At 40.8% G+C, this 16,312-nt stretch overlaps 1 protein-coding gene across 1 annotated transcript in view; it reads right to left on the bottom strand.

Annotated features, from left to right (window-relative positions):
- The window catches only part of NLRP4 (NLR family pyrin domain containing 4), a 34,533-nt gene extending 18,360 nt beyond the window's left edge, over nucleotides 1-16,173 (bottom strand). The window contains exons 1-5 of the mRNA XM_045531922.1: nucleotides 15,894-16,173; nucleotides 7,176-8,748; nucleotides 6,023-6,184; nucleotides 5,404-5,571; nucleotides 2,289-2,456 (exon numbers count right to left, since the gene is read on the bottom strand). Coding sequence (XP_045387878.1) covers nucleotides 2,289-2,456; nucleotides 5,404-5,571; nucleotides 6,023-6,184; nucleotides 7,176-8,748; nucleotides 15,894-16,173 — 2,351 coding nt within the window. The remainder of the gene's footprint in view (nucleotides 1-2,288; nucleotides 2,457-5,403; nucleotides 5,572-6,022; nucleotides 6,185-7,175; nucleotides 8,749-15,893) is intronic.
- Nucleotides 16,174-16,312: the final 139 nt, after the last annotated feature.

Raw genomic sequence — 16,312 nt, 5'->3', positions numbered from 1 at the left:
AACCCATTATACTAAGTGAAGTATCCAAAGAATGGAAAAACAAGCATCACATGTACTCACCAGAAAACTGGTTTCCCTGATCATCACCTAAATGTACATCAGGGAAGGATACCAATTGGATATCAGACTGGGATGGGGGGGTGGGGGGAGGGGATGGGTGTATGCCTACATGACGAGTGCATTGCGCACCCTCTGGGGAATGGTCATGCTTGAGGGTGCAGACCCGGGGAGGTGGGGGGGGAGGGGATCGAGGTATGAATACATGGCGAGTGCCAGGCGCACTGTCTGGAGAGTGGGAGCGGACGCGCTTGGGACTCTGACTCGGGGGGATGGGCGGGACAGGGACAATGTATATGATCTGAACTTATGTACCCCCATGATGAGCTGAAATAAAAAAAAATATATTAAAAAAAATAAAATAAAATAAAATAAAATGTTTTTTGCAAGGCTCATGGTAACCCCAAATCAAAAAACCTATAACAGATAACACAAAGAGTAAAAAGAAATTAAAACACTACCAGAGAAAAATCACTTTTCACAAAGGAAGATAGGAAGAAAGAAAGAGAGAACCACAAAAAAACCGCAAATCAAATAACAGCACGGCAGTAGTATTGATAAGACCTTACTTAGCAATAATAACATTGAATGTAAATGGACTAAATTGTCCAATCAAAATACAGAGTAGCTGAATAGATAAAAGAAGACACAACTATATGATGTCTATAAGAAACCTACTTCACCTATAAAGACACATGTAGGCTGAAAATAAAAGGATGGAGAAAGATATTCCATGCAAATGGAAACCAAAAAAAGAAGGAGTAGCTATATTTCTATCAGATAAAATATATTTCAAGACAAAAACCTGTAAAAAGAGACAAAGAAGGACATTATATAATGATAAAGGGGTAAATTCAGCAAGACAGCATAACAACTCTTAGTATATATGCATCCAACATTAGAACACCCAGATATATAAGCAAACATTATCAGAGTTAAAGAGAGAGAGAATCCCAATACAATAGTAGTTGGAGACCTCAACATCCCGCTTTCAGCATTGGACAGTTATCCATATAGAAAATTAACATTGAAATATTGGACTTAATCTGCACTATAGACCATAGAGACCTTGTAGATATTTACAGAAAGTTTCATCCAGTCCCTCTTCTTCCATTTTAGCTGGAAGTAGAAATCCTCCAACTTCCTTGATTTATTCTTAGAATACCCTTATTTATTTCAAAAAATCCAAAAGTAGAAAGAGGGAAAAAATCTCCCTCTTACCCCATCTCCCAGCTTAGTGTCTACATTTCCTCCAAGGATATTTGTGTATAAAAAACTTGAATACATACAAATGTAAATATATACTCTCTTGTCCTTTCCCTGCTTTTGTATAAGTACTAGCATAAATTGAAGATGTTAGAATTGCATTGATAGGTAACCAACTGACCCTGTAACACACGAACTGATCTGTCTTCCTTCTCTGTGTTCCATGTACCCTACATTTGCTTCTTGGTTAGTCTATTCACCCATCCCATTACTGCAAGAGAGGCACATGCAGAATTAAGTGACGGCAAGAGGCCCGTGGACATCTTGCTCTGCCTCTGTCCTAAGTAGCAGCTGGGAGTGCACTCTACAGGCAGAAATAAATGCATTACTGACAAAGGAAGTACTGTGTGTTGTAGGTGCCTTAATCCAATCTAACATTGTTTGAAGCTTGGTAGGTACTCTGTATAGATAATCTCTCTTAATATTCAAAAGACAGCTAAGACAGGATATTTTTCCCTCCTGTTCACAGAGGAGAAAACAAATCTGAGGTTAAATATCTCACTCAAGAAGACAGAGTACACACCCAGAAATATAAATACCACGTGTTCTCACTTATAAGTGGGAGCTAAACAATGTGCACACATAGACTTAGAGTGGAATAATAGACACTGGAGACCTGGAAAGGTGGGAGGGTGGCAGCGGGTGGATGATGAGAAATTAAATTATTTAAGTACTTAAAGCAGTGATGGATATTCTAAAAGCCCTGACTTCACTGCTATGCAATCTATGCATGTAACAAGATTATACTTGCACCCCATAGAATTACTCAAATAAGGTAAAAGATAAAAAAGAAGATGTACGTTTCTAAGTGGTAAATCCTGAACTTAAAGACTAAGCTCATGTCTTTTTGGTTCTTAAGCTTATGTGTTAAAACCTCAGCCACATGACCCCAGTCAAAGGACAGCTGTCAGTAAACAGGCCACAGCTCTGCAGTCCTCCGCCACGGACCCCCAAGGCTCACTCACACCAGGTACTCCAGAACGCAGTCTGGGTGGCACAAGGCTTCACACAAGGGGCGCATCCCCTGGTCCAAGTAGTTGCAGCTTAGGTTCAGATGCTTCAGCTTCTTGCTGCTGCTCAGAACTGAGGCGAAGACTTCACAGTCCTCCAAGGAAAGGCTACAACTTCCCAGCCTGCAGGAAAGGGGAGATGTCACATTCTGTTGGTTTCTATTTCCCGGACCCATTCCTCATGCTGACCCTGTCGCGGCAGCCGATCTTTGCTCCCTTTTGGAACTTCACTGGTCCCCAACCACTGACCCTGGAGCACAGTGAGAGACAACCTCAGACACAGACAGTCTCAGGTACATCCACACCTGGCTTTATCTTCCCCAGTAACTTCTCTCCTGCACGTAGGGAAAAGCCCCAACTATACAACACAATCTACAAGTCCCTGTGTCCCAGCCACACTGGTTGTTGTCAGTTGCTTGGCCACACCAGATTTCGTGCTTCAAAGTAGTCATGTTTGAGCTTCCCCAAACTCATCCTCTCCCGCTACGCAACTTCTTTACCCCACTTGGGGTTTCTGCACTTGTTCACCCTGAGTGCAATGCTTTTTCCCTGGCCTTTGGTTAGACAAGTCCTTATTATCCAGGTCTTTGCTCAACTAATACCTCCTTAAAGAACATTCCATGACAAAGCCTTGGACCAGTAAGGCTCATCATTTGGTGGCTTGCTTGAGTTGATTTGTGCTGCCAGTAATTCTGGTTTTCTATTACCTCAACCACTCTCCTTACCTCTGGGCACCACAAAAAGTAAACTAAACCCACAGACAACAGAATAAAGGTGTAAACAATTGTGACAGTTGTAAAGAAATGGAAGAGTAATTGGCAAGTCACCCAGTCCATGGCTCCCAACATCCCTCCAGGATAATTCTGTGCCAATGCATAGTTTTAAAATTGTTTCTAGCTTTAAGATATTATTTTCAAGGGCTGAAAAAATAGGATTTGGCCTATTTCACACCATACACAAAAATTAACTCAAAATGGATCATATAGACTTAAATGTAAGAACCAAAATAAAACTTTCAGATGAAAAGAAGTTCATTTTAATGACCTTGGGTTAGGCAATGGTTTCTTAGTTATGACACCAAAAGCATGAGACAAAAATAAATAAAGTGCAGCAGGGTGTGATGGCATGCACCTGTAGTCCCAGCTACCTGAGAGGGTGGAGGAGGGAGGATCACTTGAGCCTAGGAGTTTAAGTCCAGCCTGGGCAACATAGCAAGACCTCCTCTCAAAAAAAAAGTACACCTCATCAGAATTAAAAACATTTGTGCTTCAAGGGACACCATTAAGAAATGAAAAGACAACATACAGAATGGGAGAAAATATTTGTAAAACATTTCTAGTATATCACATAACTTGTATCTAGAATATATAGAGAATTCTTAACAACAAAACGAAAATAACCCAATTAGGAATGCAAAAAATTTGAATATGCATTTCTCCAAAGATGATATAAAAATGGCCAAAAAGGACACGAAAAGATGTTCAACATCATTAGTAATTCAGAAAAATCAAATCAAAACCACAGTGAGATACTACTTCATACCCACTGGGATGGCTATAATAATAAAAAGTATTGGCAAAAACGTGGAGAAATTGGAATCCTCATACATTGGTGATGGGAATGTAAAATGGTGCAGCCACTGTGGAAAATAACTTGGTGGTTCCTCCAAAGTTTAAACATGGAGTCACCATATGACCCAGCAATTCTACAGGTATAAACCCAAAAGGATTGAAAACAGGTATTTAAACAGAAATGTTCATAGACCCCTATTCAGAATAGCCAAAAAGTGGAAACAAATCAAATGTTCATCAACAAGTGACTAGATAAACAAAATGTGGTGTATCTATACAATGGAATATTATTTAGCCACAAAAATGAATGAACTACTGATACATGGTACAATTTGGAAGAACTGTGAAAATACTTAAGACTACATGCTGTCATATTCAGTTTATATGAGATGAGCTGAATAGAAAAATCCATCAAGACTGAAAGTACATTAGTGATTCCCAGAGAGCAGGGAAAGAAGGGAACAGAGAGTGAGTGCTAAAGGGTACAGGGTTTCTTTTAGAGATAATGAAAACATCGTAAAATGAGATAGTTGTAATGATTGCACAGCCATGTGAGTATATATCAAGGCCACTAAATTGTATACTTTAAAAACATATGTTTTGTGGTATGTGAATTATATCTCAAAGTTGGTATTAAAATAATAGATTTGGGTCATTTTGTATGTAGTTGATGGGAGCCCATAGACATGGCAGACAGAGCTGCATGGGGAGGCATCTGAATGTTTGGATGGCAAAGAATACAGAGGATAAGTATTAGAGGGAATCCTAATTTAACTGCCAAAAATTTGCTTGAAATAAAACAGATACCGAAAGGTGCACAAATGGTTAACTGCTGGCCAATGAATTGTCATAAATTTAATGCTCTTATATTACTATTAATAGTAACCAGGTCAAGAAACAGAGTATGGTCACCACCTTCCTGCCTCCCTGTTCCTGTTATGATCCTTACCTCTAATGCCACAGTTTTGCCCATCTTTGAACTTTATAAGTTCAACGATTCTATTTATATATAAATAAAACCATATGTTACACCCATGAGTTTGGCTCCTTTCCATCAACAATGAGATTCAGGCAAATTTTTGCATATGAATTTTTGCATAGGGCAGTAGATCATTCATTCTCATGAGACTATAACCACAGACTTATCTAACTTACTATTAGTGAGTATTTCCACTTGGCAGGTATCGTGACAACCTGCCATGCAGGTGTTGGTACCTGTCTTCCAGCAAACTGAGACATGCAGCTCTGTGGAATGTACAGCTATGAGTGGAATTTCTTGGGTAGTACAGTATGTCAGAATCCATGAAAGATGAATATAGGCAGATCGTTTTCCACAGTGGTTATAGCAATTGAGAAACTTTAACTTCCATATTTTATTGTGAAGTTCCCAGGAGGTTAAGTTTGCATAGGAGTAACAGTAAAGAAGAAAAAGTAGACACATTAAAAATATATAGTCCTCTGTAGAATCATCAGTGATCATAATGAACATGGAGACTTACGCTAGTTTTTCTATGTTGCACATTCTATAGGTCAAGGCTTTACAGAGCATCTGCACGTCACCACGAGAGAGATTTACACTGAAGAGGTTCAGGTGTTTCAAGTCCGGGTTGTGAAAAAGCACCTCAAAGACAACCATACTCTCACCAGAAAAGGAAACAGCATTTAGCCTGCAAAACAAAGACAATTGTGGATGGGTTTCATCTAATGAAGCCTGAATACCTTTCTTTGACTATGTCTTTTCATCCATAATTAACTCATTTTCTAATTTCACAACCAATTATGTAGCTCAGTGCTTCTCAACCTGGGCAGTTCCCCCCCACCCCCACCCCGGGACAGTTGGCAACGTCTGGAGACAATTTTGGTTGTCACAGTTAGAGGAAGCTACTTATCTAGAGGGCAGAGGGCAGGGATATTTCTCAACATCCTAGAACACATAGAATAGCCCCCTCTCCCAAAGAATGATCTGGAATGTAACGTCACCAAGTGCTGAGGTTGAGAAACTCTACTCTAGATTCTAATCCTTTGCTTATACAGTTAGCCTTGACCAAAAGCTAATTTGGTGGAGACAAATTTGTTACTTCCACGATATTCTCAAGTCAAGATTGATCTTCAACTTACTCAAGCGTTTGAAGGCGGCAGCTGGGATGTCTCAGCTGATTACACAGAGTCATCAGAGCTGACTCATTGAGGTTACTGTCCATCAGCTTGAATTCTTTGAGGTGCTCATTGGCCGTGAGCACAGAGCAAACATGATGCCAGTGGATAAAGCTGCCACTTGACCTGTGATCAAGAAGAAAGGAAATGCTCTCCATGGGAAAAAAGTCAACACGAGCCACTCACAACATGTAAGCATAACATATTATCTTCCTGAACAGAAGACATCTGAGTCGGAGCCTCCTTTACTCAGGGAGAATAGGGTCAGTCGAGTACATTCACCTTCTATTAGTGGTTCTCAATCTGAGGTGCTGTGGGCCCCAGGGGACATCTGCGCTGTCCGCAGGTCCTTTGGTTGTTATGACTTGGGGGAGGGGTGCTTCTGGCATCTAGTGGGTAGAGGCCAGAAATAGTTCTGAACATCCTACAATACACAGGATACCCCCCCACACACACACACAAACAGGATAGCCAGCCCCAAACATCAACAGTGCTGAGACTGAGAAATCCTGCTTTATATCCAGGCAGTTTTCCAGTAAAAGATGAGGGAGCACAACACAGACAGAGTCTTCAGCAAGATGCCCCAGGCTCCAACTATATGACTTCGGGCAGCTTGCTTGACTTCTTCGTCCCAGTTTCCTCATCTGTAGCATCATAACAGAATCCACCCCATACGATTTTTATGAGTATTAAGTGAGCTAAAATTTGTACCATTTTTAGAACAAGTTTTAAATGGCAATTTGTAGTTGGCGAGGACAAGAAAGAGCCTGAGCATGGTCGTGTGAGAACAAGGTCAGTGTTAATTCTAAGGACTGATCAGCTGGTATTCGAGAAGGGAAGGAATATGAGAGTCTACATAAGTCATGTAGACTCTCATATTCAATCCTCACAACACAGTTGTTAATATTATTCCCTCTTTTGTGATGAGGCAGCTAAGAAAGGACAAGTCTCACAGCTTCTAAAGAGGCAAGCTGGGACTTGGACTAAAGCTTTTTAGACGGGAAAGGCAAGATTCCTACCATGACCCTCTTATTAAACACTCCACTAGCAAAACGTTCTTGAGAATATGGGCAGATTCTGAAAAGGAGATAAAAGGAAAGTCATTGGATAGACTCACATAGAGCACTGTCCATTCTCTTCCTTAAAGACCTTTTGGACTGAAAACCGAAGTTTCCTCAAGCCAGAACAGTATTTCAAGCAGTAGGCGCAAACCTCCAAGTCCGAGTTTTCATGGATACAAAAGTTAACTTCTTGGAGGAAGTTCACGGCCTGCCTTGCAAAGGCTTCATCCTGCATCTCAAACAGACAGTAAAACAACGCCAAGAAATCTGTCTGCCTCTGAAGATCTTCACGTTCGCCTAAGCTCTTCAGGCACTGGTGAAATTGCTGCTTTATCTCTCGGGACAATTGGAAGCCAAAAAATGCATCTAGCTTTTCTTGTTCATTTTCATGTAACAAACCACATATAAAACTCCCCAAAGAAATCCAACGTGCTTTCCTTTGTGTCTTTAGATAAGTAAGGAGTACTGTCTCTCCAAATCTGACAGCTGGGTTAGGATGGACACCGTCGATCTTTAGCAAGTAGAACATGGCAGCACAGAACTCCTGGATGCTCATGTGAATGAACATGTATGAGTGCTTCGTGCACTTCACAAGGATCTTTGTGTCCAGCAACGCAGGGATGTCCGAGCCAACTATCCCATTTCTCCTGAGATCCTGCTCACTAAACTCAGACACCTCGGTCCACATGCCCTCTGCAGCCAGGGAGCACAGCCCCTTCAGCAGGAATTGGCTTTGCTGATTTGGACAATTAGCACCCTTGGGTGTGAACAAGTTAAACACAAATGAGGAAAACAGAGAGGTGGCACGTCGGCAGGTCAGCGCCAGATCTTTGCCTTTCTCCATCTCTTGCTTCACACAGGTGCACACAATCCAGCAGAGGAGGGGGATTTCGCACATGATAAACAGTTGTTTGTTTTTCCTTACAAAATCGAAAGCTTCCATGGCTCTACTCCTGTCTTGAAATAAACAGCAGAAAAAGAGCTTCCTGTCACTCTCACTGAATCCTGGGAAGGGTAGGAGTTCTGGGCACACCAGCTGATCCTCAAGTTCCACTGGGCACGGAGGAGATGCCACTCCGATGAGCAGTGAGGACTCTGGGAGCATCTTCTTCCTCAGCAAGCTGCTCAGGAGCATCCGCACTGGCTGCGTTTTCATCCAGTCGCTGCACAGGTCTGACTCGGGTTCATTTAACTCACATTGCAGTTGTTCGAAGCTATCGATGATGAACAAGAGTCTCTCTGGCTGAGACATGATCTCTGTGATAGGAGCGGAGGAGCTGGGCCAGTCCCTGGAAATCAATTCAGCCAAGCTTGTCTCCGTCAACTGCTTCAGTTCTCGGCAGCAGAAGTAGAACACGTATAGGAATCTATCCTGATAGACGTTGGTCTCTGACCAGGCCAACATTACCTTCATCAGAAATGTTGTTTTTCCAATTCCTTCCATCCCGTGAATGACCAACGTATACGGCTGTTTCCCTGTTCCGCTGGGAGCAAAAACACGTTCCAAATGTTCACGTTCTTCCTGTCTGACTTCTGAGCGAAAGTATGCATAAAAACCAGCGATAGATCTGCTGGACCATAAATCGCTGAATTTCTTCCTAACATGATCTTGATACAGCTTTCTGTGTCCTGAGTCAGTGAGGATGAGGGGGGGAAAAAAACGAAAAACAATGACATATCAAAGCTAAACATTCATGCATATATTCACTGACCCTGAAATTTTTCTTCTCGAAAATGTACCTTCTCAGGGGTCTGTAAACTGTGGCCTATGGGCCTAAGGTGATCAACAGCCTGCTTTTGTAAACACAATTTCATTAGACTCTGTCATGCCACCCATTTGTGTGTTGTCTACAGCTGTTTTCTTGATCCAATAGCAGAACTGAGTAGTTGTAGCAGAGACTGTATGGCCCAGGAAGTCTAAAATATAAACCATATGCTCTCTGCAGAAAAAGCTTGCGAGCCCCTGCTCTAGACACACATGGCTATTCACTGCTGCTATGATAGCAAAAAAACTAGAAAAGAACTGTTATGACTATGAGTAAAACAATTATATGTATGAACTATATCACACCTGTATGAATCATACATATATTAGAAATATGAAATAATTTCTTTATGTAGATTAGGAATAAGTATCTCTAGCATGTACCCATTTGAGTGAACAAGGGATTTAGACATAGATACAGGTTTTACATGCATGGAATAGATGTGAAAGTCTACATAAGGAGGACTTGCCACGGGGACTTCTCCAGGAGGGAAAGCAGGTGCAGTAGCTGTGACAGAGTGGCCTCTAGTATTCATTCCAACTTTATTCTAGTGAGCTTTCTTGTCCTTTTAATGGCAGAATGCTGAAAAAAAAACAAACAAAAAACAAAGAACAACAAAGCCCTACCTGTCTCAGAATCCCCTGCAGCTAAGACTGAAGGTACAGGTTAAGTTCTGCAATTTACATACACTCTCACGACACTGGAAGGTAGAAGGGAAGTGGAGTCTATCTTCTGCCTTTCTGTTTTGCTACCAGTCACCATGAACGCAGGGACACCGGGTTTTTCTATAACAAAATATTTTCCAGTTGCTGTAGTCACGGATTTCAAGAAGCAGCTCCTTGGGGAGACTCCTGAAATCATAGCTACAGTGGTGTATTTTTTATTTTACTTTTAAAATTCTGATGGGTACATAATAGTTTTATATATTTACAGTGGTGCATTTTTAAAGTCCCAGTTCTAGCCATGGCCCTCTGATCTCCTCGTTCCTAACTGCACGAGAGTTAGCCGCCCTCTGGTGGTGCCGTTCTTGAAGTCATTCGTGGAGCACCAGCCTAGAGCCTGATCCCTTAGCCCTTCCAAAAGTTTTAGAAGCACTAAACTCCCCTATAAAATTATTTTTTCTTTAAATAACTGGTATGATCTTTGTTTTCTGCAAGTGAATGATGGCTAATGGACCAGAGATGTGGGGGACTGCCCCTATACCCCTGCCTAATTGTTACTGGATTTGTTTGAATGTAGGGGAGAGATACAACCTGACACCCACAGACAGAAGCTATGTGTGACAGGACGTAATACTGCCTTAACCTTTTGGGGAGAACAATGGATTCTCCTAATCAATCAGTCCTCTGAGGTTTCCAGCTGCTAAAAATGTCCCGCCTCCCCAACATCGGTGAGGATCCCGTTGGCTACATGTTTGGTTGCTCACTAAGGGAATTAAATGGGTACAGCCCTAACCTTACTGAGGAAGGAGATAAAGACAGAGGCACGCATGGAGGATCTATCTTCGGGCCTGACTGCATCTTATTTTAGCAATATCCTTTTGTTACATTGTGTTTACCACGTGCAAGGAATGTTCTTCTTCACATAAGTTACTTTTGGCAAGTGATAAACAGTGGCAAAACAACTCAGAACGTTAGAACACTTGATGGATTTCTATAGAAAGAGTCCTGAACTTAAACGACCTGCATTGAGCACTGTTACTGCTCTTCAAGGCTACACGATCTTGGGAAGGAAAGAACCTCCCTGAGTTTCATGTTTCTTAAACGAAGGTGAAACCATGGTGCCTCCTATGGCTGTGAAACTCACAAGCCATAGGAGATCATGCATATGGCAGCATATTGTATAGTGTGAAGGATATAGAATGGGAGGGCTTTATAAGGTTTGCACTTCAGTTTGGAAGGTGATGACAATACCTCCTGTGGTTGGGAACAATGACAACATCAACTACATCATCCCCACCTACACATAAACACCGTCACATCCTATGGGCCTGATTCTCTACCAGGTTCTGAGGAAGACAGTGTTTACACAGCTTTCCTAATCTCCAGAATGATGCAATGAGGTAGGGAATCTGCCTTTTTACCACCAGGGCTAACAGAAGCTCACATGTTCCACCAGGGCCACGTGCATAAGCAGAGTCAGGATTTCAACTCGCACCCGCCTTCAAACCCAAACCCCATCTGCCCCACCCAGCCACGTCCTGTCTGAAGACCAATTCTGCAGAACATATTTGAAAGATTCCTTCAACATTTCCTGTGTGCAACAATAACATTCAAGGACCTGAATTAGGAACGATCACATTTCTGGAGACGTTTGAGGCCCAACTCTCACTGTGGGGTAAAAAAAAAAAAAAAAAATTATAATAGAAAAGAAGGAAAGCTAGGAAAATACATAAAGAGGAAAAACAAAGGACCCTAAATAAATTTCCAAGAAGAGAAAAAAAACAACTGAATCATTTGAAGTTGAGGTGCGTAAGAAGGGCATCATAGAAGAAAGCTGTTAGAACATGAAAACTACTTATAATTTCATCAAATAAACACACTCCACCAAAAGCGTGACATTTTTAAGATCACAAGTTGAATCATACTGTGTATTTTGAACATCTTTCCAATCCTCCCAAAAAGTGTGGTAAAGGTCTTTTCGGGCCCTTTCTCTAAGTACTTTCTTCCTGTGAGAAGGTAACGTTAAATTCTCTGCCATCCAACATGGCAGCCACTACCATATGTGGCTATTCAGCAATTGTAATGTGGCTACTGGGATTAAATGAGTTTTTAATTTGATTTAGAATAATTTATATGTTAAGGGCCACATGTGGCTAGTGGCTACCACGAGACAGCGTATTTTCCACACCCTTCTAGTACAGGCTGCTCAACTTCAGTACCCTTGGCATTTGGGGACTGGATGATTCTTTGTAGCAAGCGACTATCTTGAGCATCCAGAATGTTCCACAGCATCCCTGGCCTCTAGCCACTAGACACAAATAGCACTTCCCATCCCCACCCTTGTGGGGACAACAAAAAATGCCTATCGACATGGCCAAATGTCCCCGGCCGGGGACAGCTAGGAGGAGGCAAAAATCACTCGTGGTTGAGAGGCACTGCCAATACTAGGCCAACAACATGTTGGGGTAGCTTAGAAATGTTAGGGTGACCTAGGGATACTGCTGGTGTAGAAACCTCAGTGGACATGACAGTCTGCATAGGTGTGGCTCTTTTCCAAATGGCAAGGACATTCCAAGGGCAGGAGGAACTGAAAACAGTCTCTCTCCTGGGGTGGAAAACTGCTCCAGGACTGTAATCAGGAACAGCCAACCTGCTGGAAAACTGGCCTGGCCACAATCCCAAGATTTATGTTCTTATTTTGTTTTAGGCTAGAAATAGCTTTGCTGAGGTTAATGTGCACCTGGATATCTTAATCTTTATCAGTGATCTTTAAAGCTTACCTGAATGACATGTACCTGGTTATTGTAATCTTTTTGGAAATCTTTAGGATTTGTTTGTCTGTTGGATATCTATAGAGCATTGTTTGCTCATATGATCTAGGATGATCTTTTGTTCTTAGAATGAATAAATACGAGTAAGGAATTACTCTTGGGACTCTTGATCTGGAAAGCCTTGAGTCCCCTGACCCTACTCTTTCTACTCTATTGTCTCGTTTCTTGTTCCTGCACGATGCCTGTTTTCAGCCCTGTTGGCTAGGGAATCACCCTGGCAAATACACACACAATTTTAATGTGATCCTGAAAAATCCAAGAGCATGGAAGAATACGTAGATCAACACTTCAGTAGAAATGAGACCTGCCTCGTGACATTGAAGTCCGGCAACAGTGTTCCTGAGCACTGAAAATATTGATGGGAAGAACTCTAGACTAGGATTCCTTTTTTTTTTTTCTTTTTGACATTCCATTCAATTTATTGGAACACTTTAAGAAATATGGCATTATTCCTTAAACTAATATTTTGCCCAGGCATTGCCACTTACCTACTAAGTGGCTTGGAGGAGTTATTTACAGAGGATAAAACTGATTATCATTATCATGAGTTTTCACAATTTCTGCCATGTCACATGCAAAAGCAGTTCATGGAAGAATCAAATGTGAAACCCAGGTGAAAGCACTTCCCAACACTTAAGTAACAGAGTTCAGGTGACATTCATTGGGATGTCAGAGACTTGGTTGTGAGATTTTGGCTCTGCTGATCTGGATGCATCATTCCCCGATTTCCTCCCAGGGCAAGGAATTCCCCTTCCAGGTGGCAACAGCACATTCATGTACCAAGGGCATTAAGAACAGTGTGAGGGAAGAGAGGTTTGGAGTCAGGTGGCCTCAAGAGTATAGGCTGAAAAACTGCTACAAATAATGAAAAAAGTCAGTATTCATTATATAGTTGATACAATTTCAACACACTATGGAATAAGTGATACTTGAAAGATATTAGCAAAGATAACATAAGAATATCATTTTTATGTATGTTAACTTATAAAAATTACCTCCAAGGTATCAAGAAGTTTTAGAACCATTTTTTTCATAAAGTTTATAATAAAAATCCCCAGAAATTCTTGAAAAAAAAGAACAATGAGAAGAAACTATACTAAGACAGAAAACAGTTTTAAAAGTAATTAAGATGCAAGCCAGGTGTGGTGGCTCATGCCTATAATCCCAGTGCTTTGGGAGGCCAAGGTGAAAGGATCACTTGAGGCAAGGAGTTCGAGAACAGTTTGGGAAACAGACCAAGACCCTGTCTCTAAAAAAAAATTAAAAAATTAGCCAGGCCAGGTGGTATAAACCTGTAATCCCAAACTTGAGAGGCTGAGACAGGAGGATTGCTTGAGCCCAGGAGTTCAAGGCCACAGTGAGCTATGATTGCACCACTGCACTCCAGCCTAGGCAACACAGCAAGAACTGTCTCTAAAGAAAAAAATTTAAGAATCAAAACCAATAGAATAGAATAAAAAATCTATAGCTTAACATGTAAAGTTGGGAGATTTAGAATATGATTAAGTTGGCATTTCATGTCTGTAGGAGAAAACTTGTCTATTCAACACAAGGTTTTAGGACAACTGCTTAAATATGCAAAAAACAAACACCTCCCCCCAACCCCCCAGTACCAGTAGGTCCATACTTCATGCCTTATATCAGGATAAATTCCAAATGGATAAGATAGTCTAATGTAAAAAAGTGAAACCAAAAAATCTAGAAAATGTGAAGATTAGTTGTTTTTTCTTTTTAATTTGGAACAGGGAGAGTTTTTCTGAGTAATGTTCCAAATCAAGAAGATATGCAAGAAAGATTAGCATGGCCAGAAATGGAAACTCTCTAATTATCTTATTTCAAACCAACTATCCAACTAACAATTGGAAAAGATGGGCAAAATGTTTTCTTTTAAAGTATTGGAAATCACTGAGAAATGAAAGGAGAATGGCCTTGAGGAGTCAAGATCCAGGAGACAGAGGAGGATGAGGAGAGGTCAAGGCATTTGCCTCTAAGGAGGCTGAGCAGACATTAAGGACTAAGAGTCTAGTGAGTCAGGCCAAACTCTAGAAGTTTCCAGGGTCTGGGATACAATAGATGGGAAACCCATGCCAAGGATGAGGGGTACTGTTAAACACTTCAGGATTTCAGTTGGGATGCTGAATGACTAAGGTCTGGGGAAAAGAAACTAGAAACAGATTATCCCTTGCAAAGACAAAGCCTGTCTTTGAATTACTTCAATCCTCCATGTGAAGGAACTATTCCCCTAACTGCTACCAGAAGCAATTCCAGTTTATCTGGAAAAAGATATCTTACAGTACCCCAATAACCTCCTCAATGGCTACTATTCAAAATCTGGCACTCAAAATTACCAGGCATACCAGGAGACCATATGAGCAAAAAGAAGGAGAAAAGTTAGCAGTAGAAAAATGCCAAAATTTTCAGATTTTAAAATAACTTAAGATGTTCAATAACATAGAAGAAAGAGTTAATGTTCCAGAAAGGATGGAAGTCCATGAAAAACAAGGGCAAACTGCATAAATAAAATATGTTCATTGAATCTGAGAAACCAATAAATGGGTCTATTATCAGATTAGAAACAGGTGAATAGCAAATTAGAGAGTTTAAAAAATTAGAAATAAATACCCAGACTAAACCACAGAGACAAAGCAATAAGAAATGTAGAAAAAAGAGACACATGGCACATAAAGGTCTAATTATACCAATTACAAAGGTATAACTGGAGTCCCAGAAGGGAGAGAAGAATGGGATAGAAATAATATTTAAACAGATGATGGCTGAAATTGAGAGCTAAATGTTACTAAACCTCAGATGCAAAAATATCAGAGGATCCCAAGCAGGCTGAACACAAAGAAAGCCACATATAGGCATATCACAGTAAGATAGCTGAACATCAAAGCCAAAAAAACATCTAACAGTAAGTCAGAAGAGCTACCTTCTGCCATTGATATCTCAAATATGCAAAGTAACAGTAACATCTTATACCAGGATAAATGTAAATGTGACCCTTAAGACTATAGTGCTTATAGATCATAGCTTCTCTGACATGAACTTCTGCTTGTTCAATATTAAAATACACACATACATGACAATGATTTAGAAATATTATTAAGCACTGGCATTCTATGGCTGTTTTGAACACACACAATTACACCAGTTAACCCCAGTTCATTGTGCAATCTACAGCAGGTGTTAATTGCTGTTGTGATTGCGCCAAGTGCAGAGTTCCTATGCTACAACTTCACCTTAGAGTCTCTGGCTAGGATGAAAGTTCTCAGCTTAGAGTAAAATTATTGGTGACACAGGTAGAGGTACAATACAGGTTAGGACATACTATCCACTTACATTTTACCACAAAACCTACCGGGTCTATAAGAAGCTATTTCTCACCTACAAGGATACTATTTTCCATAGCACATTCTGTCCCTGTTGTAGACAGGCATTAGAGACCATTTACCAAAGTTATGATGTGATCTTCATGGTAAGAAGCCTTGGCCCCTCCCCACAGACTCACTCACCTGTTCTCTCCCTCAGGACCTTATCGCAGAGATCCTGTCTACTGATCTTGTGAAAGATCTTTAAGGTTATATTCCACATTTGTTGTTCCTCGTAATGCTTGACCAACAGGTTTGCTAGATCTTCCCGGGAGGCTTTTTTCACTTCAGTCCAGGGAATTTGCTGGAGTCCAGGTTGCAAAGTCTCTTGCTTGAGGTGCTCCTTAAATTTTCTGAACTCCTCCTTCTTGAGCTCCTCTAGACACCATATAAGCCCAAAATCAGAAAAGAAAGATGATGCCATCTTGTCCAGGGCACAGATAACAATCTTCCAAGAGATAATTACCAGGAACAAGAAAAAAAATAAAACCTGTAGAAAATTCAGGGTAGAATCAAGTTATTCAAAATGAATGAAGTGAGATCACTGATTTTTTGCTAGTTTG

The sequence above is a fragment of the Lemur catta genome, chromosome 19 (genome assembly GCF_020740605.2).
Source record: "Lemur catta isolate mLemCat1 chromosome 19, mLemCat1.pri, whole genome shotgun sequence".
NCBI lineage: Eukaryota > Metazoa > Chordata > Mammalia > Primates > Lemuridae > Lemur > Lemur catta.
Note: the sequence above shows the minus strand (reverse complement) of the source record. Positions and strands in the feature narration are given on the sequence as shown.